The sequence below is a fragment of the Marmota marmota genome, unplaced genomic scaffold (assembly GCF_001458135.2).
Source record: "Marmota marmota marmota unplaced genomic scaffold, marMar, whole genome shotgun sequence".
Lineage (NCBI taxonomy): Eukaryota > Metazoa > Chordata > Mammalia > Rodentia > Sciuridae > Marmota > Marmota marmota.
In genome coordinates this window covers 1,232,085-1,258,663 of record NW_025999925.1, presented here as the reverse complement: position 1 = coordinate 1,258,663, position 26,579 = coordinate 1,232,085, and the positions used below count along the sequence as shown (strand labels likewise).

Here is a 26,579-nt window from a genome sequence, read left to right as displayed (position 1 = left end):
GGGAGTGTGGGGGTGGGTGGGCATGAGTTAATGAGATTTGAAGGTTTCATACCCAGGCACTTTATGACCATAAATGTTTTAAACTGTGAAGAAAAATTTACCTTTCAGAACTGGAAGATGTGCTTCACCAGAACAATAGAGTAACCAAAAGGGAAAAGAAGCAAAAAGATCTAGGACAAGAATGCAACAAAGGGATTTCTTAGGAAGACAATAAGAAAAAACACCAGCAGCAGAATTATGTAGAAAGCCCCCAAATCTAGATTAGAACAGTATGACAAGAAACATTACAAGAGATTTTTTTAGTTTGGGGGTGGGAGGGGTGGAATGGAAAGACTAACTAACCATTGAATTATCTGCTGTTACTATCTTTTTTTTTCATTCATTTTAAGCATTTTTTTTCACCTCAATGAACCTAATTATAATATTTGCTTTAAAATCCTTATCATATAATTCTTAATGTGTTTCATCTTGAGCTTGATATTTGTTCAAGTATTTTCCTTTGAGACTATAGCAATTTCCTGGCTTATTATTATATTGGATAATTTGGGGCTAATACTGGACATTATAAATGTTAGACTGTGAACTCTGGATTCTGTTATATTACTCTGAAAAAATGCTGGTTTTGTTTTGCTAGCAATTAACTTGCTTTGAATCAAATTGTCAAGTTCCATTACATGTTTAACTACTTTCAATCTGGCCATCTCACATAATTGCTGCCCTTGAGTCAGGTAGACTTGGACAAAGTTTTAAACTCAGAATTTGGGGTTCCTCTTCCCTAGCTCTCCCCTTTTTTTGAGGTTCCCTATCTCATTTTCCAACAGTCTTGGTTGTACCAGGTAACTTTCCCAGGTTCAGTTAGTTAGAAAAAGATGGTTAGTTGGTTTTTTTTCATCTTGTTTTTTAGCAGCACTGGGGACTGAACTCTGTGGGGTCAGGGGGTGCTTTACCACTGAGCTATAGCTTCAGCTCTTTTGCTTTTTCATTTTGAGACAGGGTCTTACTAAATTGCTGAGATTAGTTTCAAACTTGTGATCCTCCTGCCTCTCAGCTTCCGAACTCACTGGGATTATAGGCATGCACAACTACATTCAATTTTGCTGCTTTTTTTCTGTTGGAGATTTGACTTTAATTCTCTCCTGTTTTCAAATATACTGCTAAAAACTAATGAAGGTCAAACACTTACAATTATCTAAGTTTAGCACCTACTCTTACTCACAAAGTACTAAAATTTCTATGAACAAGACAGTTAAATAAATCTTATTAGATTCAGGCAACATGAATCAGTGTTCTAAATCACAATCAAGAGAAACTGACTCTTGTTCACTTGAGAAATTTATTTAAAAAGAATCAGGCAGTTTTCATTGCTAAGAAATCTGAAGAACTGAAATTAGAAAATGGAAAGGAGCCAGGAGAGATTAGGTGACAAAACCCCACCCACAGGTATCATTTATATGGATAGAGCTGCTTCCCCTTCTGGACAAATGAAGTCACTACTGGCACTGCTTCTAATAGAAAGTAGATGCTGCTGTGCCAGCACTATCAGAATAAAAACTTTTTGTTCTCTGTTTCTTTGTTCTAGAATCAAAGTAAAGTTGGAGAGGGAAATAAGGAGGGAGGGAAGAGAAGACAGCAGAACAGCAGTATAAATGGCTAATGTGCATGCTCATATGCTAAGAGGATTTTACCATATAAGAATGGTGGGATGGGAGAGGAAGTTAAGTATCTGTCCTTCATAGGTTGTATATGGGAGACCTTCTATTCATATAGTAGGGAATTCTCAAAAGCAAGGGGATTTTAGTGAAAATTACCATTATTGTCTTTGATCAGCCTTTCTATACTGTTTTGTGCTATTGAAATCTATATTCTGCAAACTGTCTTTCTCCTTTGTTAAGGTTCTGCCAATATGGGGCACTAGATGGAGATCAGAAGCCAGGAAGACATAACTTTTGATTTTCTGTTTACATACTTTTTAAAATCAGCATATGCCCAGCAAAAATCCTTAGCCCTGACAGCAGCCATTATGTCCACTCTCCAAACTCTTTTACAACTCTATGTACTATCTTCATCTAGCTATTTCAGAGGGTCACTTTTTTTTGGGGGGGTGCAGGTGTTTCAAATACTGCAATGTGTGAAATTAACATCAAATAGGAATTCCAAAAATTTAATAGAAAAAATACAATAATCAGCTGAATATTAGATTATTGTATTTTTTCTATTAAATTTTTGGAACTTATCAGGTGAATATTAGATAAATGTCAAACTATTCTAGAAAGGGGTTGACATAACCACACCAGTGGTTAACTGTTCATGTTCCCAAAATTGTATATGTTGGTATGTGGCTTTTTAGATTTGTTTTTGCATATAAACTTTTTATGTAAGGAAGTTTACATTTGTTTTACATTTAAATCAATTATTTTTTAATTTATTGGTTCTTTTAAGTTACGCATGACAGTAGAATCCATTTTTATATAATTATACAAGCATGAACTATATCTTGTTCTAATTAGGATTTTTTTTTTTGGGGGGGGGGCGTACCAGAGATTGTACTCAGGGGCCATTATCTCCAGCCCTTTTTTATATTTTATTTAGACACACGGTCTCACTGAGTTGCTTAGGGCCTCGCTAATTTGCTTGGGCTAGCTTTGAACTTGTGACCCTCCTGCCTCAGCTTCCCAATCTGATGGGATTACAGGTGTGTGCCACTGCGCCCAGCTAGGAACCCATTCTTATGGATGTACACGATGATAGGATTCACTATGCCACTTTTTACATATGTGAGGTAAGCTCTACAATATTTCCCTTCCAGATTACTGAAACATTAGTACCAGTCTGAGATGCAGTTGCAGAAGGCATTTCCTCTATAGCTCTGCTAGTAACAGTAAAAGATTAATGATAAGTGCCCTCCTCTATATGAGCCTCAGTTCCTCAGTACTTCTGGGTTCTAGAAGTACTCAGTGGCAAGGCAGTTCTTTCAACTCAGAGGATTAAGTCTCATTTCAGGAGGCTCCTGAGAAAAAGGAAAAAGGGCTGGCTCTCAGTCTTGTCATTATAGCTTAGTTAAATAAAATGGCAATGAAATTGCCTGGCAGCACAACATACAGCTTGATCAAGCAAAAGATTTGTTCACTTAGTACTACGTCATGAAAGTTAGTTAAAAAATAAATGATTCTAGACATTTGTCCAATCTTAAGAATACTGAATTTAGCCCCACTATGGTTGAGACATTCCCTCTGATGGACTACATGAGACAATCACCATTGCGCAAGCTAACACCAATGAGGACAGAGATGTTTCAGAAGGCCAACTGGCTATATATTCAGAACCTACCACAGTCATGAATCTTGGGAAAGTCCCCATTGTTCAGGGAATGAAAACATTGCTTTGCAAATACAGAAACTAGATCTTGTCAGTGTCCCACATAGACAGGGAGACTAAGTCTAAACAATCATGCTGTTAAGAGGTTTAGGTATCTATCAATGAACATATACTGCCAATTTAATAACTTCAGTGAGGAACACTTACCATAATTAGACATTTCAATTTTCTGGTAAATGTGTCCCTTATAAGATTCTACCCAGAAAAACTAAAAAATGATATGAAAGTTTCAGCATGGATTAAAATAAGGAGAGTTAGAAGACTTTGAATGGCTAGTAACACCAAACATAATGCAATATTTTTCTTACTTTCCTTTAAAATGAGAATCTGTCCACTACTTTAATTTTAAAATATATGTATATGCTGACATATACACGCAATATAATATGGCTAGGCACAGTGGTATATAACTCTAATCTTAGTGACTCAGAAGGCTGAGGCAGGATGATTGAAGTTTGAGGGCAGACTTGGAAACTCAGAGACACAGTCTCAAAAAAGAAAAAGTATTGGGGATGTGGCTCAAAGAAGTAAAATGCCCCTGGGTTCAACCCCAAGTCCAACCACACACACACACACACACACACACACGATTAGACAGATAAAAACTAAGTCAATGGGGAAGGAAATAAAAGCCCTACTAGAGTATTTTTCCCCTTCAATATCATAGCCACTCTCTGCTAATGGCTCCTGAGATATTTCACAACATGGTGAGAAACAACAGTTTTACACACTCTTTGAAAAGTATGCTGTCCTTAGGGTTGGCTTTTCCTGAACTTGCCTAACATTTTTTTAAAATTTGATATTGATATTCTGTTTAGGAACTTAACCATCAGCTGATTTTCTTTTACCAATTACCAATTTTCAATTGAGCCTTTCCTGGAATAGTTGGTGTATACCCATACAAAGAGCTCTTCTATTACATGTTAATTTTCTAGCCTATCAAGATCCAAGGATGGTAATCCTCATCATGTGGAATTAGGCCTCAACTTCCTTAATAAGACTTCTATAACGGAAGAATTAAAACCAAGAATCAATAAATGGGATGGACTCAACTAAAAAGTTTCTTCTCAGCAAAAGAAACAATCTGTGAGGTGAACAGACAGCCTACATCCAGGGAACAAGTTTTTACCCCTCACACATCAGATAGAGCACGAATCTCTAGGGTATATAAAGAATTCAAAAAGCTAAGCACCAAAAAAACAAAACCAAAAAACAACGCAATCAACAAATGGGCCAAGGACCTAAACAGACACTTCTCAGAAGAGAATATGCAATTAACCAACAAATATATGAAAAAATGTTCACATCTCTAGCAATTAGAAAAATGCAAATCAAAACCACTCTAAGCTTTCATCTCACTCTAGTCAGAATGGCAGCTATTATGAAGACAAACAACAATAAGTATTGGCGAGGATGTGGGGGAAAAGGTACACTCATACATTGCTGGTGGGACTGCAAATTGGTGTAGCCAATAAGGAAAGCAATATGGAGATTCCTTGGAAAATTGGGAATGGAACCACCATTTGACCCAGCTATCCCTTTCCTTGGTTTATACCCAAAAGACTTAAAAACAGCATACTATAGGGACACAGCCACATCAATGTTTATAGCAGCACGATTCACAATAGCTGAACTGTGGAGCCCTTCAGTGGATGAATGGATTAAAAAAAGGGAGGGGGCATATATATACACAATGGAATTTTACTCAGCAATAAAATCATGATATTTGCAAGTAAATGGATGGCTTTGGAGAAGATAATAGTAAGTGGAAGTCAGACAATCCCCAAAAAACAAATGCCAAATGTTTTCTCTGATATAAGGAGGCTGACTCATAGTGGGGTAGGGAGGGGGAGAGCAGGGGAGGAATAGATGAATTCTAGATAGGGCAGAGGGGTGGGAGGGAAACAGATGGGGCAGGGGATTAGCAAGGATGGTGGAATGTGATACACATCAATATCCAAAGTACATGTATGAAGACACGAATTGGTGTTGACATACTTTATATACAACCAGAGATATGAAAAATTGTGCTGTATACGTGTAATAAGAATTGTAATGCATTCCGCTGTCGTTTATTTTTTTTAAAAAATCAATAAAAGAAAAAAAAAGATCCAAGGATGGTATATGGTCTCTTGTGATCTTTGGCAAGTTATTTAAACTCTTAAGTTTCAATTCCTAATCTATTAAAGTGGGGGTAATAGTAATAATTCTTTTTCAGGATTGTCCAGAGTATTAAGTGTAATACAACATTTTGTAGGTGGAAATGTGGAAAGCATTTTGAATGACATATGACACAGCAAAAGCACTCAACACTGAGTGTGTGACAGCATAACTATAATTACTTCAAAGGGAAAATACAAACAGGCTTTTTAAAAATCAAATTCAACTTGAAATAGTAAAGCCTCTAAAATGTCCATTTAATTCCATCTACACGGATGAGCTAAATGTATAACCTGAAAACACAAATATAAGAGGAAAAATGAAATGTTTTTTAGATAATCTATTAGTATAAAGTATTTAAAGTTGTCTGTATATTAAATGGTAAGTTAAATACTTCTTACTTCCAATTTTTGATATGGGGCTTCAAATAATAGTACTCCAACTCTGCTGAAATTTAAGAAGAACTTAGAAATCTTGACATTGTTTTCTTCATTGTTATTTATCATTACCCCTTATATATAGTATACATAACAAAACAATTGTTAAAAGGAAAATGAGGGTGGGGATGTGGCTCAGTGGCAAGTGCTAGCCATACATGAGTCCCTGGGTTTAATCCCCCAGGCACCACCACCACCCCCACAAAAAAAAAAAAAAAAGGAAAGAAAAAAGAAAAATCAAATCACATTTGTCTCTATTCAAAACCCTCAATGACTCTCCATTGCAAAGCAGTATGCCTCTTCCAACCTACCTCATGGCCTTTGCTCTTTTCTCCTCTTGGAACACTTTCCTACAAATTCATCCATTGCTTACTTAGCCTGTTACTTCCTTAAGGTCTTTTTCCCCCCCTCTTATTTTTGTTCTTTTTTTAGTTGTACATAACAGAAGAATGTATTTTGGCAGACTATACATACACAGAGTATGATTTATTCTCTTTTGGATCCCACTCTTGTGGTTGTACACGATGTGGAGTTATCCTGGTTGTGTATTCAACTACAAGGCTAGGAAAGTTATGACTAATTAACTCTACTGTCCTTCTTCCTTAAGGTCTTGATTTAAGTGAACTCTTTCTTTGTCACCATATCTAAAATTTCAAGCTCTACCTCTATTATCACCTCTTCACTCATATATCCTTTGTGTGCTGTTCAGTTACAAGCAAAGGTAGCAAGTTTTTAGGGATCAAAATGATAGCCTTTTTAGTATACCAAACCTATAAAGATTAGAATACTGAAATTTATCTATTGATCAGGGCACTTCCTTCCCTAAACAACAGTAGAGATGATGAAAATTATTTTGTCCCTTTTTACATGTGTAATAGCTTTCTTTGGAGGCACAACTGATTCCTTGTCCAGTGCTATTATGGAGAAACTGTATATCATATCCAAAAGCCCACTCTTAATTTCTAAAAATTTGAATGCTAGCTGATAAATGTCGAAGGAGTTTGCAGAGTTGGCAAATAACCATTTTGCAACCATTATAGAAAAGTCTGGATAGTAAGCATCATAAATGGTTGCTGAATCAAAAAGAGAAAAGTTTGATGAGAAATAGGATTTTTACATGGTCTTATAAATCTTGTCACAGAGCTTTCTTTCTAGTTCTAAGGATAAACAGTAAACATACAGCAGAAAATCTGGACGATCCCTTGGCCCTCTGACTGGTGCCTGAAATTAAGGGCATAAGTGAGAAGCAGATACTATCTGTGTCTCTGACATAATACCCTGAGGACACTATATTACATTAGTAGTATTCTGTCAAGGATATATAATCTAAATAGAATCATAAAGCAGCAGCAAACTCTAAATGAATATTAGATAAGTGGACTGTATTTTTTTCAAAAAAATATCAATGTTATCCTAGAAAAAGAAGCTAAGGCATTGCTCCAAATGAAAAGAAACTGAAGACGCGCTCGCCTGGCATGAGTGCGGCCCAGGTTCGATCCTCAGCACCACATACAAAGATGTTGTGTCCGCCAATAACTAAAAGAAATAAATGTTTAAAAAATTCTCTCTCTCTTAAAAAAAAAAAAAAAGAAACTGAAGAGACATAACAACTAAATGCAATAAACATTCTAGACTGAATTTTGTAATAAAGGGGAAAAATATGCTGTAAAGAACACTGTTGGGCTGGGAACAGTGGAGCACAACTGTAATAACAGTGATGAGGGAAGGGGGCTGGAGGGTGTTGCTGAATGCTAAAGAGAACCCTGGGTTACATACACACACACACACACACACACACACACAGGACACTGCTGGAACTACTGATAAAAGTGGAATATAGACTGCAGGTTAGAAAAAGATATTACATAAAAATTTCTGAGGGACTGGGGTTGTGGCTCAGTGGTAGAGTGCTCGCCTAGCATGTGCAAGGCACGGGGTTTGATCCTCAGTACCACATAAAAATAAATAAATACAATAAAGGTATTGTATCAACTACAACTAAAAAAAATACTTATTAAAAGAATTTCTGAATTTGATAATATGATTGCCTGAGAGAATACCTTTGCCTTTGGAAATTACACAGGTAAGTATTAAGGGGGAAAAAAGGTTTGACATATGCAATGTACTCTCAAATGACCCAGGAAAAAATGGGCATGGGTACTTGGTGAACAGGGGAATCATCTACATTATTTTTATACTTTTTCTATGAAATTATTTCAAAATTAAAAAAATATATATATACAGAAAGACACCATCAGTCAACTTTATTCCTTCTTTCTTCAAAACAGTTCTCTCTGAAAGCCAGCTGCTTAATTTCTCTTTATATCCCATTAATAAGGACAGCCAAAACTCATTAGACATTTGAGAAAAATCCAAGACTCACACTAAAAAAGGGAAACAAAGGAACTTTGAGGAAAGATTCAATGATTCAAGAATCACAAAATAAATTTATACACAAACTACCATGTGATACATGTACATTCACATAGGTGCACAAACATATACAATTCCAGCTACCCCTCTCCCCTATCTCTGGACTTTTACTTGTTGCTGCTTCTATTATCTTCTCTTGAATATCTAAGAAACATCTCAACATAATCCAAACTTGTCAACCAATTTGCCTTCCCAAACCTCTTCTGTAGTCTTTCACATTTCTGTAAATGGTAACCATTTGCTTAGACCTAAATCATCTCATTCATTTTCTCATGCCCCATAAAGAATTCAGCAGTAAGTCTGAAATCCTTGTCAAAACTCAATGACACTTTTTTAATGACTGTATTGGAATAATATTTTGCATATACTGAATTTAATACAATAAAATTAATCTCCTTTTTAAAAAATGTGGCTACTAGAAAAATTTTAATTGCACATACATAATTCACATTATATTTCTATTGGACAGTGATAATCTAAAACATTCATTCATTCATCCATACAATCAAGCAACCACTACCCAAATATTTATAAGAATCAATGATTTGCCAAGCAGTATTTAAGATAGTAAGGATACAATGGTGAGGATGAACAGGCCTGGTCCCTAACTTTTGCTGAGCTTACAATAACTGAATAACCACAAAATAAAGTAATTTTTGGTTAAAACAATCTACCATACACCTCAAAATGATTAGAAGAGTACAATATTCCCAGCACATAAAATAATTAATGTTTTGTGAGATGGAAATGAGTATTACCCAGATTTGATTACTATACACTGTAAATATGTATCAAATTACCATAAGGTACCCCATATAAAGATGTATAAAATTATGCCTCAATAAAACAGAACAAAAGCATGTAACCAAGTCAGGAAGATGAGGGAAGGCTTTCAAGGAATACTTGAGTAAAGAGAGGAAGGATGAAAGTGAATGAAAGAAGAAGAAAAGGAAGAACATTCCAGATAGCAAGAAAAGCACAATTATAAAGATCTTGTGGCAAAGTAAGGAGTAGTGTTGCTGGTGTAATACCAGCAACGTGGGAAGCTAAGGAACGAGGTTCATAAGATCAGCCTGGGCAACTTATCTGGGGATGTAGCTCAGTGGTAAAGCACTTCTGTGTTTATTCCCCAGTACCAACAGGGAAAAAAAAAAAAAAAAAACTTGTGGCAGGAGAGAGTAAGCCTAGATAAAGACACTGAAAGAAATATAGCATGACTAGAGGTAAGACCATGAGAGGAGGCAGATGAGATTTAAGAGGAAGGCAATGGTCAGACAATACAAGACCTTGTAATATAGGAGAGTCTGAAGCTGAGAAGACAGAAATAATAAAACATTCTTTTTGTTTGTTTGTTTTTTAATCACTAGGCCAGATATCCTTTCACTTTAGAAGTTCAGATACTAACTCCTTCATCTTAAATTACTTAAAGATATCAATAACGTATGCAAACAAAACAAAATTCAAGTGCAACAAAAATGCTCTGTATAGTCCTATGCAGTCTTTTGTAATACAAGGTTCCTAACAACTCAGAGAAAATCAGATGAAATTTTCAGACTCCTTTTCAGAGCAACGTTTTTTAAAGTGTAAAACAAAACATAAAATTATAAAGGAAACCATTAGGTAGAACTCGTAACAAAAAAGCTTTTAATGAGATATAATATGTTGGTTTAAATTAACACATTAATATATGGTAACCAGTAGTATTTTGAGATATCTGCAATATAAGTAATTCCATTTGACAACATTGGTAATTTTGAAAAAAATCACTAGTACTAACAATATTGCCATGATTTCTGCTATATTGATAAAGAAAATGTAAAATCTCGTTGAGAATCAGTAAAAATAAATATGTATTCTTTTTCCATTCTGTTTGTAACCCACTTGTGGACTTCCTGAACTCAAATTGTATATCTAGGAAACAACTTTTAATCATAAATAGTAGTCTATGATTAAAAGTTCCCACAACACTTAACCAAATTATATTGTTAAATCATATGTATGTATGAATGTGACAATAAATTCCTCTATTATGTATTCTTATAATAAAATTAAAATATGGAGAAAAAAGTAGGTTCCCAAGGTTTGATTATAACCAGAGTATGAATTTTTAAAAATTATTTTTTAGTTGTTGACAGACCTTTATTTTATTTTATTTTATTTATTTATATACTTATATGTGGCACTGAGAATCGAACCCAGTGCCTTATACATGCTAGGCACAGGCTCTACCACTGAGCTACCACCCTAGGCCCGAAGTATGAATTTTTAAAAAATAGTATTAAATTCTCAGCAAATATATTCACTATAATTCTTCTAAAATTTAAAATTTTTATTTTTATCAGTTAAACATAATTTTAAATGCTTTCTCTAAAGTCTCAATATTTAAAGGATTACTTGGATGGATGTAAGATCCTTGGTTCACACTTGTGACTTTTTTAAAAAATGTCTTGTTACCGTCTGTTATCTTTGCAAAGTCAACTGCTAATCTAATTTCTCTGCTTTTATGATTAGTCCTTTTTGCCTGAAGGTCTTAAGGATTTTATGTTTGAAATTTAACAGTTTTAGTATTATCTGTTTTTGGGAGGTGGGGGGGATACCGGGGATTGAACTCAGGGGCACTTGGCCACTGAGCCACATCCCCAGCCCTATTTTGTATTTTATTTGGATACAGGGTCTCACTGAGTTGCTTAGAGCCTCACTTTTCTGATGCTGGCTTTGAACTTGTGATCCTCCTGCCTCAGCCTCCTAAACTGCTGGGATTATAGGCATGTGCCAGTGTTCTTGGCTAGTATGTATCTTAATCATTCTGGGTGAGCTTGTCTGCTTTTCATCACTGTGACAAAATACCTGAGGTAATCAATTTAACTGAGGAATGGCTTATTTTGGTTTATAGTTTCAGAGGTTTCAGTCCATGTTTAGTTAGAGCCACTACTTTGGGGCCTACGGTGAGACAAAGAATCATGGCGAGGAATACGTGTTGGAGCAAAGCTGCTCATCTTATGGTAACTGGGAAACAAAAAGAGGAGGGGCCAGAATACCCATATTCCCTTCAAGGATACAGCACTAATAACCCAACTTCTTTCCACTAGGCCCCACCTCCTAAAAGTTCCACCACCTCACAATAGCACCATAACCTGAGTACCATGGTCTCATTTACTGAGATCCTGTCTCAAAAAAGCTGGGCCAAGTATCAAGCTTTCAATACATGGGCCTTTGGAGAACACTCAAAATTCATACTACAGCACTGGGCTAATTTTCCCAAGTTATCTGGTGAACTTTTTAAATGTATACATCCAATTCTTTCCCTGTTCCTAGAAAGTTTTCCTGGATTACAGTTTTAAATATTGTTTCATTAAATTTTTTCTTCTTCTTCAGTTATGCCAATAATATGAATATTATTCTTTCTTTACCTACCTTCCATTTCCACTAATTTCTTTTTGATTTTTTTTTTTTACCTTACTTTCATTCTCTTAGTTGTTTACATCTTACTAAATTTTCATTTCAATCTATTCTTCCTTCAATATCTGGTATTTTTTTCTTCTTCATTTAATATAGATTTTTAAAAAATATTTTTTAGTTTTTGGCAGACACAACATCTTTGTTTGTATGTGGTGCTGAGGATTGAACCCGGGCCGCACGCATGCCAGGTGAGCGCGCTATCACTTGAGCCACATCCCCATCCCCTTAATATAGATTTTATATTGTTATTTTCTTTCATTTTTTTCTTGAACAAATGCTTTTCATTTTCTCATGTTCTTTGGTAAGTTTATGTTCTTAATTTTGAATTTCTGATTCAAACTCATTTTTCATAACCTCAGTGGAAGTCTAATCCTATTTGGAGTTTTCTTTTGCTTCACAGTTATTTTTAGGGGAGAAAGGTAGAGGAATTTTCCTCAGTTGATGAAGCTTTTCCCCCTGATTTTATATACTACTTCTTTATAAATTTTACTTTTCCTTTTATTATGTTTTTGTGGTTTGGGGCATTTTACAATACTCTAGTTCAATAACACCCTTTTCTGTCATCTGCTAAAATATAGATGTTGAAAGCAGAATTTTGTTTTGGTAGCAAGGAGAAGGTTGGGAGACTTCTGAGTTTTTTTTTTTTTTTAAAGGTCCTTGTATTTTTTCCTTTACCATCTATGTCCAAAGGACTCCTCATCTTTCTTTTCTCTCTCCCAGAGCTATATATTTAGAAGACTGTCTCTCCAATTACATTTACTCCCTTATCAGACTCTATCCCTTAAGTGGCTACCTAGCCCTTAAAAGGGGCTCACATTACAGGGTATGGTGGTACATGCCTACAGTCTTAGCTATTTAGGAGGTCAAGGCAGGAGGATCACTAGTTCAAGGCCAGCCTGGGCAACTTAGTGAGATCCTGTCTCAAAATAAAAATTTTAAAAAGGACTGAGGATGTACCTCAGAGGTAGGGCCCTTGCCTAGCAGTTTGATGCCCAGGGTTTAATCCCCAGCACTGCCACCAAAACAAACAAACAAAAAAACCAAAACCAAACAACAATGACAACAAAAAACTCATACTCTGAATCACTTTCCTATAGGTCCTTCTGATTTACTCAGTTACTTTTTTGTTTGTTTGTTTTCAGATTAGGGACAGACAATAGACATTCTTTGTGGCAGATCTTCCAACTCTCCTTTCACTAGCAGTCCTTTTTAGTGACATATCTTGGTTTAATTTTGCTCATGACAAGGCCTTGTAGCATGGGGTGGATGAACTTATAAGATTTGTTACCTTTTTTTTTCCACATGTAATCTTTTTGTAGTTTTGGCATTATTTGCCTACAACGATTGGTAAAGGTGTCATTTTGACCAGAATTTATACATATGAAGTTATTTTCTATTATTTCAGGAGAGAACTTTTTAGGAGGCTATTTGCCACTATTTTTAGCTACTACTGTCTTTTACCTACCTGGAAGTTTAAGGAATTAAATGGTTCTTCAAGGTTTAATATGAAAAAACAACAGTATTTCCACCCCACCTTCACTTTCCTCTTCCCAGAAGTAATCAGTTTCATCTTTTACCTGATAACTTGTAAAATACTTAGCACAATTCTTAATATATAATAATTGCTCAGTCCTTTTTTGCTTTGAAAAAAAAAATATAATGACAAAAAAGTTGAGGAGGGTCCTTATAGGTGGTTCACCGAAACGCTGTGACTTAGGTTGGGCCCAGGAGGAGAAATAAGTTTTTTGACAGGGAAGAGAAAAAAGGCATTCCAGAAAATGGGGAAATGGGCAAAATTAGCAAGGTACCAATCAGACGGCCAGGTTGACAAGCAAATGTTCATCTCTTCTTCTCATAACTCTTCCCATTTCTATGACAATTTTCCCTAAGTTTGACATTTTATATCCATTGTCTATTCAGACTGTCAGAACTAACAGCCTTTATGTATACAGACTAGATTGATTTAGATGTCAGAGCAACTATCAAAGTCCAGAGAGTAAGCAGTTAAGAAAATGAGATGGTTTAAACCATTAGTCATGTCTATTCTTTATCTCAGCACAATTAATTTTCCTGCTTTAGGAAAGTGGTTCTCAAAATTTCAGTTTACACCATAATTACCTGAACAGTTTGTTGAAGACAAGGTCTGGACTCACACCCAGAGTTTCTAAATGCATTAAATCTGTGACAGGGACTGAGAATTTGTATTCCTTACCAAGTTCACAGCTTACACTGATGCTACTCTGCCCTAGAAACTTCACTTTGAGGACAATGACCTCTAAACACATTTTCTTTTTAATTTAATACTGCCTTGTTTTGATGAAGCCTACCCCCAAAAGCTACCTGAAGAAAGATGCTTATGGATATATTTTAATTTTTTTATGGAAAATTTCAAACATAATCGAAATTCAAGAACACGATAATAAACCCATTACCACTATTCAGCTTTTACAATTATTAACTGATGGTCATTCTTGTTTCATCTATATATCCAACAATTTACACCCTCCTAAGTGGATCACTTTGAAGCAACTTTAAGGCATATTATTTAATTTCTAGATAGCTGAGTATGTATCTCTAAAATGAGACATTTTCAAAAACCACAAAAGGTAAACTTTTGGGATCGTATTTTAAATGTTTTTATTCTATCCTGATACTTGCTTAGTGGTTTGGCTGGGTACAGATACAGTACTAAAAATAACTTTTCTTCAAAGAATGAAGGCACAGTTTATTGTGTTTTAGCTTCCAGAGTTGTTCTTGAGAAATCTATGGTCATTTGGAATTCTTGTCCTTTGTTGTGATTTGCAAATCCTTACCCCCACCCCATTTGGAAGCATGGTTATCTTTCTTCCTAAGTCTGATTTCCCACAATCTGGCTTTAATGTGAGTCTTTTTTTTCATCCATAATGCTGGGATTTCATCAGCCCTTTCAATGTAAAAACTTATGTCCTTTATTTTTGAAAGTTCCTAAACAGATCTCAGTTTCTCAGATTAATTAACTCCATCTGCTTTCAGCTTCTACATTGTTGTCTTTTGTTGTATCCTCTCCTGTAGTCTCTGTCTTTTGGGGTTTAAAACTTTTTAACCCCTCAACTATTATTTTCATGGGGCAAGAGAGAAAAAAGATGCATCTTTACTTTACCTGGGTGAATTTCCTAATGTCTTTAAAGCTAAATGAAAACACTTTAAAACAGCACTGCTTTATGAAATTGCATCAATGTGTAAATTTGCAGGACTCTCTACCCAAACCTCTTTCTTATCCTTAAGACATTATCACTTTAGAGGTGACTTAATTTCTGGATGAGGTAGCTGGTCATGGCTTCCTAAGTTCTTAATTCATTATGATCAATTTATAAGGGATCTATTTTTTTTTTTTTTCAAATGATGATTCCTCATTAATGGGAAAGAATATTTTTAAAAGAAACAATTGTTGGATAAATGTGTATTCTCTAACTTGGAGACCAAGAAAATATCTTAGCTTTCTTTATAAGTCATGATTTTCTTTCTTCAATGTAGAAATGACAAAGGTCAAGTCTACACAGCACTTACTCCAAGGAAAAAGCTCAATGATAATGCCAGTTTCTTTGATAAATTCAATAAATGATGAGTTATCAGCAGGTAACTTTACAGCTTTGTCACTTTAATTAAACAAAAGAAGACAGATGAGGTGGCACATGTATGTAATCCACGTGTACTCCCAGCTACTTAGGAGGCTGAGGCAGGAGGATTGCCAAATTTGTGGCTAGCCCGGGCAACCCAGTGAGATCCTGTCTCAAAATAAAAATAAAAGGCGCTAGGGATTTAATTCAGTGGTAGAATGCCCCTAAGTGCCATCCTTACTACCCCCCGCAACAAAGACTACATAGAAAGCATATATATTTTTACATATAAATAATATATTATACAATACATTATATAATAGTATATATTTATATATATTTAACATTGTGAAACAGAACTACTTGGTGGAAGAAAATCTCACAGAAAATGTATGATATCTTTTCAAACACTACATGCCACATATCCTGGCTCTAATGAGTCAACTCCATCTTTGACCTCCCTTTGATAAAGCCAGCTTCTTCTATCCTTTTAAAAAAAAAAAAAAAAAAAAAAAAACATAGGTTTTATTTTCAATACAAATATTTCACAAAATAAAGAAATTCTGAGAGTCTACTATGTGCCAAGAACTGTACAAAGCAAAATGTTATTTCTTTTAATCACATATTCATTCCATACTTGGATTTTATCTCCCATTTTAATCAATTACAGTAGCTGAAGCTCAGAGAAATTTAGTAATTTGTTTTAAGTTACCTTTTGGCCATTAAAAAATATAGTCAAGATCTGCACCCAGGTTGGACTTCACAGCCCATGCATAATATTTCAAGTACTTTATAAATTAATATAAAATGCTAAATTGAAAAAATAGTAACTACTGATGTTTGTGAAGCTTAAAAGACCTTTAGAAAAACTAATAAGCTTCTTGCTAACTAATTCAAGTAGGCAAATCTTGAAGATAAAATGTATCCCTCTTTTTAAGAAAACTAGAATGCTAAAACAGAGATTTAACAGATTACAGAGATTTAACAGAAGGCATTAACAGTAAGCCTCAAATTTTAAAAAGCTGCTTTATATCATATTCATGCAAGTTCTACACAAAATAAAATGCAGTGTATATGCAATTTTCCTATCCTCATGGCATGTAATAAAATAATACCAGATGGGAACAGAAGACTTGGGTTCTAGTCTTAATTGATAATTTGTGTTATGGGTTGGGTTGAACTATGTCCCTTCAAATTCATGTTCTAGTCCCAATATCTAGTACTGCAGAATGTGACTTTATTTGGAAATAGAATCACGCAGATATAATTTGGATGAGGTCACACTGGAATAGGTTAGGCCCTTAATCTGACTTTTGTCCTTTACAAGGAGGGGATATCTGGATACAGATACACACACAGGGAGAATGACCCTGAGAATGTGAGCACAAAAACAGCAGAGAATGGAGTGATACATATGCAAGCCAAGGAATCCTAAAGATTGCCAGAAAACCACCAGAAACAGGAATGAAACAGGTTCTCCCTCCCAGCCAACAAATGCTCACACTGTGATCAGGACTTTTGGCATCCAGAAGTGTGAAGCAATAAGTTTCTGTTGTTTAAGCCCACCTAGCATGTTATGGTGGTCCTAGAAAACTAATTCATTTTGTAATTGTAATTTTCCAATAAGTTATTTCAACATTCTATATTTCACATTTCAATAGGTATCCTTTTTTTATTCTAAGACCGCTTTCCAAATACTTTAAATATTTTCTACATTCATGGTATTTGAGTTCTATTATTTGAATTAAAGTCATGTTATCAAAAGAAGGAAGACATTATTTCCAAATGGGAGAGTTGATATTACTAGTCTCTTAAGGCATAAATCTTACTAGAGTTAAGATTCTAATTTCCTTAAAAATTCACTGGCAAGGAACCAGGCACTAGTAGTCCCAGGTATATGAGAAGCTGAGGTGGGAGCACCATTTAAGACCAGAAGTTCAAGACCATCCTGGGCAACATAGTGAGATCCCATGTCAAAAATAAATAAATAAAATAAAACCAAAATTTATTGGCAAATATTCCTCAAATGAGAATTAATTTTTTTATCTAGTAGTTTTACTTTTGCATATATCTTCCTCTTTCTTTAGTTATCACTAAGGCAGTTCAATATAGCAAAATTACACACTTGATAGAAGGCCTATTTCTCGAATTTTTCATTCATCTAGCGTTCCTTGTATAATGACTACTTATGGTACCAATCATCTTTGGTGATATCTATTTTGCTGATCATTTCTATTGCATCATTTCAGAAAATTCTATATTAAAAAAAGTTTATATCTAATTATTCTTTGTGTGGCACTTCTAAAATTTGTTTATTTTATATAGTTCTCTTCAATTTTGAACATTTCTTTCCCTTGCTTTTACATCTCCACTGATCTCATAATTTTGTCAGGATCTTTCAACTTCCTCTTGCAATCACTATTTAAGAGTTATTTGGCTTGATGGGGGAGGTTATTTGGCTTTAATGTTTTATTTTAATCTATTTTTACTCCCTCTCAGGTTTCCTTCTGAAAATAATAAAACGTGAAATGTCACATTTCCCTATAACTCAAACTATAATAAGAATAATGTAAATTCCACTCATTTGATAATTTTAAAAGGTCTACAAGATTATTAGTTATATAAAGTCAGATGTCTAAAATAAGAACTGGTACTACAGAACTTGGGTAAGCCAACACTAAAGACACTACTGTTTCTATTACACCAAAACTCTACAGTTACTCCAAAAGACATCTAATTTCAGTAAATGCAAATAAATAAATTCTTATATCTTCACAAATAGATAATTAGTAGTTTAAGGAAGTACCTGATGAAATATTAGCAATGTAATTTTAAAGGAAGAAGGCATATGAAAACTAAATAAACAGAAGAAATTAAGAAAAACCTACAATACACATTTTATGTGATGAAAGTGACATTTCAAATGGGGGATTGTGAATTATTCAATTAACGGTATTAGGATACAGAGTTAGTCATTTGAAAAAGAAAAGCTACAACTTACACATTCCTCAAACTAAAATAACTTCAATAGAAATTAAAATTCATATGTAAACTCTAGATGAAAGTGTAGCTACATTTATACAGAGATATAATCTTTGAGGAGGAAAAACCTATGTGAACATAACCAGATATAGGAAAAGGTTAATAAAAATTTTTAGGAGGCCTTAAAAAAAAAAAACTAAACAAACTATAAAACAAGCAAAGGAGAATCAGATAAATGACAACACAGGAAAAAAAAATCCGCAATAAATATGACAAATATCATATAAAGGGCCTCTACAAATTAATAAGGAAAAAAAAAAAAACAGAAAAAAAGAGGAACAAGCAACTGGAAGTAGAAAAAATATAAGCAGGCTATAAACATATGTGAAGTTTTTCAAGTTCATTAGTAAAATATGCAATTTAAAATAATAAGACACCATTTTGAACTAACAGTTTGACAAAGTCAACTTTTTTAATACTTGAGGGAATGGGGAAACACATGTACTCATACACTATTGGTAGGAGCCAAAAGTGCTACACTTTTGACAGAACACTTGACAATAACTAAAATTTTGAAGTGTTTATGTTTGATTCAATCATGTTTATAGTAAAAAAAAAAAAAAGAGAAAGAGAGAGAGCATCTCAAAGTCAATGTCAAATAGGGAAGAGGCAAATAAGTAAGATAAAAGGCATCCACAAAATTCAACAGAATGTAGTAGTTACATCTAAGTGTATTGGAAGAAAACAAGGGCAGAAAAAAAAAAAATGAAGGCTATAAACAAATAAATGTTGTTGGGCTGGGATTGTGGCTCAGCGGTAAAGTGCTCGCCTAGCACATGCGGGGCGCCCTGGGTTCGATCCTCAGCACCACATAAAAATAAAATGAAGATATTGTGTCCAACTACAACTTAAAAAAAAAAAAAAACAAATAAATTTTCAGGAAGAATGACAAGAAATTCACCTTCGGTTGTTTCTTGAGTACAAAAACAACTAAGTACTAAGGATAAGTGTTTACTTTTTAACTTTTATCATATAAGTGTTTACTTTTTAACTTTTATCATATAACAGTCAAAATAAATACTGGTCCTTTGTGTTCAAAATATTTCTTTAAAATTGTCTCTAGAATGAGTAGAAGTAGTTTCCTTATTAACAATTTCAAACAATACCTATTTATCCAACTTGACTGACATTCACCCAAACTTTTGTTTTAAAATTGAACATATAATTGGAGCAGAATGTAATAAAAAAAGAGAAAAATACAGTAAGATTTTCCTTAAATACATAATAATATATAAATCAGATTTAGACAGTAACAAATATAGAGTATACCTTTTTCTTTTATGAGCAATAGAAATTCTATCAAAAGAAAATGTGACTTTGAATGGGTCAATAAAACCAGTATTTTTATTTTAGCATACTCATTTTTAGATTTTATCTATAACAGCTCCCTTAACTCATCTCCATTTAACTGTCCTGTCTTAGTCAACACTGTTGTTTTTGCTCTTTATTAGATATGTCCATGGCATGCTGACCACCTAAACTAGTAAGATATATCTATTATAATAAGGCACTTCTGATGCCAGTAGGTGAATTATATGGTTAAAAAGTCAATTATTCATTCCTGAATCTGTTTTTGCCAGTAAACTTGGTATAGTCCTTATGAGACATGAATTAAGAGTACAAAAAGAAAGGGCTGTTTCTATGTAAACTAAGTTGAAAAAGTTGTTAAATTAAAGGTGACATAACCGCAAATAAGGAAAATCATAAAAATCCCCAAAGAGCTTATACTTAGGTTCTTTAAAAAGTATCTTTAAACTTTTGTTCCATTTTAGAGAGATCAAAGATGAAAACTGCAGATCATGCATATGGATATAGTAAACACAGGAACAACTTCTCTCAACTCCACAACAAGATGGTAAATGACTATATATATTTTAAGTTAAAAATTTTAAATAATATTGCATATGTTTTTATGATTTCCCTGATTTCATTTTTTAAATAACCTACCAAGTAACTGTCCCTGTCTCATCAGTTGGTAAAAACTACATGTCTATATAAAATAACAGTATGTAGTAATAAACATTCAAAAATAACTGTATGGGAAAAAGTATTAGAATGAAATATGCTCCACAAGGGCAAGGATCTTTATTTTCTTAAGAGATGTAGACCAAGTACCTAGATTAGCTACTGGTATACAGAAGACACTTAACGAATACCTAAAGAACAGAACTTACCGTGATCACAGCCTTGCTAAGACAGATGGATCCCCTGCATCCATATTCAGTTTCATCCTCAGATTTGTAGTAACTCAAAGTATTGTTTTTCAAAACTACCCAACGATCCTGCCACCCATGAATGTAGTTTGTCCACTGGGGTGGTTGGGGAAAGAAAGGAGATAGGGAAGAAAAAAGTCAGTATTTTAGAAATCCAAACTTTTTGAAAAAGCAATCTAATTTTAAAATCAAAATGTGAAAAGTCTTAACTCAACAAGCATGATTTTGAAAAGTAGAGATTTTATAGACCGTCTAATGATTTTCAGTAATCTTTATAATATTTTAAATAAATAAATAAATAAGAAATACAATATAGCATTTTTAATAACCTCTAAACTTTGAAGAAAATCAAAGCAGGAATTTGGCTAAGAATTCTGCTTCGTAGTCCCTGGCTCCTGCCACCTGTGTGACATTTAAATTGTTCTGTCATAATTAGTATACTCAATAAAAAATAAGTTCAGTTAGTCTCTCTCCTTCATCAAGTATTACATAGTCTTCTAAATCAACAGTAGTATGGTGCCAATCATTGCCAAAATTCTATTTTTGTTGTAAATTATTTTCATATGAAAATTTATGATGGTCCTAACTACATCAAAACTAAATACTAAATCATTAATCTTTAGTAAGTATATATCAACTTTAATTTTTCCCCTACAGAACTCAATACTACATGTTGAAATGATTAATTCACTTTTCAAGTTTCCTTGAGGATGTATTTTTTTAAACCCAGAAGTAAAAATACAAACATAAAATTGGATGTCACAAACATACTAAGATTATCATTCTCTAATACTGTACTTAAAAAGTGACTTCTGTGTTACTAAAGTCTTGATGTATAGTGAAGATTACAACCAACAAACTGGCAAAGGTAGAAATATAACCTCTAGGAGAATATTAATTTCACATTTTTATTTATTCTCCAAGAATTTATGTATAAACAATCCCCAAACTAACTGCTAATTGCAAAAACTACTTCAAAATGGATTGTTAAAATGTAATAAACTGGCTCAAGCTTTTTAACCATTGAAAAACCTTTGTTTTCCTATTTCCTAATTCAGAATGTTGAGATTGGCTCAACTCTTAAATCTTCTAAGCTCCATTATTCTAACCTCTCACTGAGAACTCACCCAAACTCTTTTTCTATGGGCTCCCTAATTGCTATTTTCTTATTTCTGCTTGTGACTTACTACCACTAGGTACCAACTTGATTAAGCAAAACTGAACTTACCTCCTCCCTATAAAGTGTATTTCCTTCTTAAGTTCCTACTATCTTGACTGCTTTTGCTACTTCTACAGTTATACAGACTCAAAGCTGGATCAAGATTAGTATATAACATGAACAGAGTGGTGGATATAGGATTAAACAGACCCACCTACTTTACTACATGTGTAAATAGAGTTCTAACACATCACTTGACTTTTGTAAGCTTGTTTCTTTGCCTGATTATTGCTGAATAACATAATGAAAATGCCTAGCATAGTCAAAGAAGATACTCAACAGGACTGTTCTGTCTCACTCCTTACAGAGCTCACCAACAAATCCTATCAATCTTTCCTTCATATTAAACCTTTAAATTTTCCTCCTCTTTCCAATTTTCCTATCAAATTACCAAGTTCCTGGATTCCTGAGAAAGGCTTAATAATCTGACCTCTTCTATTATCTTCTGCTTTTCATAACTTTCCATAATCTTATTTACTTATTAAGCATATTTACTTTTCTTATATAGTCATCTTATTAAGAATACAGCTCCAAAACTCACATGAACAACTTCCATTGCATAATATACAGACAAATTAGTTCTTGTTTCCCATTACTACCCATCATGAGGCTAGTTACTATGTGACTGTGGTCAAGTTATGTACTTATCCTCTCATGTGTTGGTTTCTCTGTCAGTTCTATCTCAGAGTAAAGATTAAGCAAGAATAGACTAAGAACAGTGCCAGGCATGTACTATTTTCTCAGTTTGAGGCAGAGTTATGCATAGCTAATGAAGCTTAACCTTCAATGTCTCTCACAGGTCAGATCCTATCCAAAGTGACAGATGAGGCCCCAGCAATTGTGTCTCTATAATTTTGTATTATTTTTCTTATAGAGGAACCAACAGATTATATAAGGTTTAGGACTATTTAGTTAGCAGATGTTAGCTGCTTTTATTACACCTGGAAGGCAGGTTTCTGCTTTGTTCTCATAATGTTTATTTCCTCCCTTTCCCTTTTTAAACAGACAAGATAATATGCTAGACCTGCAGAATAATCAGGAATCCTGTCACCAACAGTCTAGCAAGCATAAATTCAGAAGAAAATACATTTAGTGTAAGAAATCAGTAGCCAGGCATGAGGTACACACCTGTAAATCCAGCAACTGAAATAGAAAGATTCCAGGCTGAATCAGGAGGATCACAAATTCAGTAAATTCAGGAAAACCTAGGCAGTTTGGCAAGACCCTATCTCAAATTAAAAAGTAAAAAGGGCCGTGGATGTGGCAGAACGTTCTTGGGTTCAATCACTAGTACTAGGTGAGTTGGGTGGGGGTGTCAAAATCAAGTTTCAGTCAAAATGCTATGGGAGCTGGCCCAGATGGTGCATGCCTATAATCTCAGTGACTTGGGAAGGTGAAGCAGGAGGATGGAAAGCTGGAGGCCAGTCTCAGCAACTTAACAAGACCATGTTCTCAAAATAAAAAATAAAAAAGACCTGAAATGTAGCTCAGTGGTAAAGTACCCCTAGGTTCCATCCCACCTCCCCTTCCCAAATTGCTAGGGGATTTGAAGGAAAGGAGATCTTAAATAAATAATTGGTGAAGTAAGAAAAAGCTTTATGGAAAGGACAATATTTGAGATGGACTCAAAAGAACTGCAGCCAAGAGGTATGTGGAGAAGTAAGAAAAACCATAAAGGATGAAGGAAACTCAGAACAGTTTGATATAATTTATTTTATCCAGGCTTAGTTGCTTTTAAGTCCTACAAAGGCAAAAGTCTTTTCCCAACCATGATCCACCCTGATATTTGTAATTACCACACAGAATTATTGTGTATCCATTATTTCGGGAACTTAACTCTCTTGAGAAGTGATTCTAAAAGAATGTATGCTTTGTAGATATTTCATGTATTTCAGATTATCATATAGAAGAAAAAAACTGGACTGGCAGATTTTTAATATAAATTATACACACACATCCATTCCAGATCCACTCCATAACAGGGGAGAAAAAAAAAAAAACTAGTTTTTAAAAACTAGTTAAAAAACCTATTTATAGTCTCAATTCAAAGAATAGATACTAAGATCTAACTCTTGTTTAAATTATCAGGTAAGCACAAAGGATTTGAAATATATAACATGTACTTTAAACTTAAAAACATGTAACATTCCTGGTATATGTATTTAACATAAAACAATCTTGATGGAGCTCAGTGGAGTGCTTGCCTAGTTAGCATGTGCAAAGCTCTAGAATTGCCAAACAAAACATCAAGAATTAAAAACTTAGAGAAAACAAGCCTGGCTGGTGGCTCAGGCCTGAAATCCCAGTGACTTAGGAGGCTGAGACAGTAGGATCACAAGTTCAAAGCCCGCTTCAGCAAAAGCAAGGTGCTAAGCAACTCAGTCAGACCCTGTCTCTAAATAAAATACAAAATAGGGCTGGGGATGTGGCTCAGTGGTTGAATGCCCCCGAGTTCAATCCTGGTAACCAAAAAAAAAAAAAAAAAAAAAACCCCAAAAAAGAAAAAACAAAAAACTTCCAGAAAAATTTACATATAACCATAAATTGTTAAATTTCAGGGAAATTTCCTTCTTAGCTGTTAACAAGAATAATACCAATAACTTTATTCCGTTGATTCTATATATGCAGCCACAAACTCGAAGTTATTTCCCTTCTGCAGTAGTCAAATAGTGTATTTCTACACACTTAAAACACCAAAGAGATAGTCTTCCATTTTTTGATCTACAGTATACTTACTACCTTATCGTGCATACAGTGAATACTTAGAGCACATGACTTTTTTCCATCAGCCACTCTGCTCCCCAAACTTTCCCCAAGTGATTATCAATAGGTCAAAAGTACAGCATGAAAAAAAAAAAGTACAGTGTGTTTTATAAAGCACTTAATATCACAATACTAATGTGGCAGTTCACTTCTCATATAAGTGAAAAGTGATGAAACTGAGAATTGCTAAGAAGCAAAGAATTCATTTCATAACTACCTTCATATGACAATGTATACATATTGCAGTGTGTTCAATACAGATGACTAAATTATAGGATTTTTTAATTTGAAGAAACCCTGGAGATCTTCACTTAATTGAAAACATCCCAATGAAATTCCAAGAGCAATCCCAGTATCAACTGACACGCCATAATTTTTCTGCTATACAAATAAAAGCTAACACTTGTAAGCCGTACATCTGACAAACTCATGCCTTTCCTAGGTCTTTATTATTAGCCTTCTAAAGACATTATAAAGGCCTAATATAAAATAATTCCACAAATGATGTCCAAATGATTCGAATATAAATACTGGAAGCAGAGTGATTTCTTAATAGCCAAGGTTGCACATGACATGGTATCTTATGACCAGCTTGTTGAAGGACTGGCCCCAGCTCCCACTCTCCAAGTTAACTGCTAGCTCCAGCCTTTTCTAAAAGTTTAACAGAAAGGGAATTCAAAAAGACTATGCAAGTACCCATAACAAAACTTAAAAACAAAAAAAGTACTATCAAAAGATCACCCACCTTCGGCCTTATAATAAGTGACTATTTCCCTTGCTAAAATCTTGAAAAGGAACTTTTCAAAATACATAAAAACTAAGATATCTTTTCCTTACCCTGGAAACATTACTGCAAAAATATTTTATTATTAAATAATTTTCTTCCTGGACTAAAAATCGGTCTCTGACAAGTTCCAAATAATATTTCTTATACTCATCACGTGCTAATTCAATAGCTCTTTTCTGAACTAGAGTAAGGGGTAAGGGGGAAAGTATAAAAGTGCTCCACAATCACATCTCTCCCTGCATTTAAGATTACTACCACCTAATAGTTTACCATCTTAGATTTCAGGACTATAAAAGGAGTCAATTGGGCTTGTCAAAAACCATGTCAACGAGCCCCCAACCCTATTCGGCCGTGCACCCCCAGACTAATCTCCTTTGAAAGGTCCGATGTGAACCGCCCCCACGCCCACTAGTACGGACGCCACCGTTGCCCAACCCAGATTCCTAAACCCCGGACAGCTGCCTCCCCGGTCCCAAGTCACGGTACACATCTCGCTTCCTAAACTAGATCCCGGCTTAATATATGCTTTCTCTGGTCCTCGGCAGCTACTGACAAGCCCCTGGACAGGCGAAGAAGACCTCTCTCCACATTCCACCCTTAGCCCAGGCACTCCTGCGGCACTACACAGCCCGGCACATTCCGCAGCCCCCGCCCCGGGACAGTCCACGGTGTCTCCTGCCTAGCCCCACCCCACACACTCAGAGGCTCGGCTCTCTTAGCCTCGCAGCAGGTGAGGTCTGGGCAGCTGGCCCTAGAACCCGAGAGTTGCTCACCTTGCTGAGAACCCCGCAGCGCTCCACAGGCGGCCCGGACTCCGTCTCCGGGTCCTCCTCCGATCCCGAAGAGTTCCAGCTCTGGTTATCCGACATGGAGGCGCGACAGCCAAGCAGGAGACCGGCCCCCGCTCCGTGAGCTGCGCCGGAGGAGGCGCCCAGTCCCGGGGTTGAAGGGTCGGGGGATGCCGAAGCGAAGAGTGCGGGTGGGGAAAGGAGATGGGACGAAGTCCACCAGCCTCCACGACGCCGTAGCCGCCGCGCCTGACACCGAGCGGACCGGGGAAGGAGGACGAGCGGCGAAGGAAGCCTGCCCTTCCAG

At 35.0% G+C, this 26,579-nt stretch overlaps 1 protein-coding gene across 4 annotated transcripts in view; it reads right to left on the bottom strand.

The window, feature by feature from the left end:
• The window catches only part of Cert1 (ceramide transporter 1), a 111,550-nt gene extending 84,989 nt beyond the window's left edge, over nt 1-26,561 (bottom strand). For 3 of the 4 annotated variants that reach the window (XM_015497783.2, XM_048800128.1, XM_048800130.1), the window contains exons 1-2: nt 26,258-26,561; nt 20,677-20,811 (exon numbers count right to left, since the gene is read on the bottom strand). In XM_015497783.2, coding sequence (XP_015353269.1) covers nt 20,677-20,811; nt 26,258-26,353 — 231 coding nt within the window. In that variant the 5' untranslated portion in view covers nt 26,354-26,561. The remainder of the gene's footprint in view (nt 1-20,676; nt 20,812-26,257) is intronic. The other variant, XM_048800129.1, reaches the window with a different exon arrangement.
• Nucleotides 26,562-26,579: the final 18 nt, after the last annotated feature.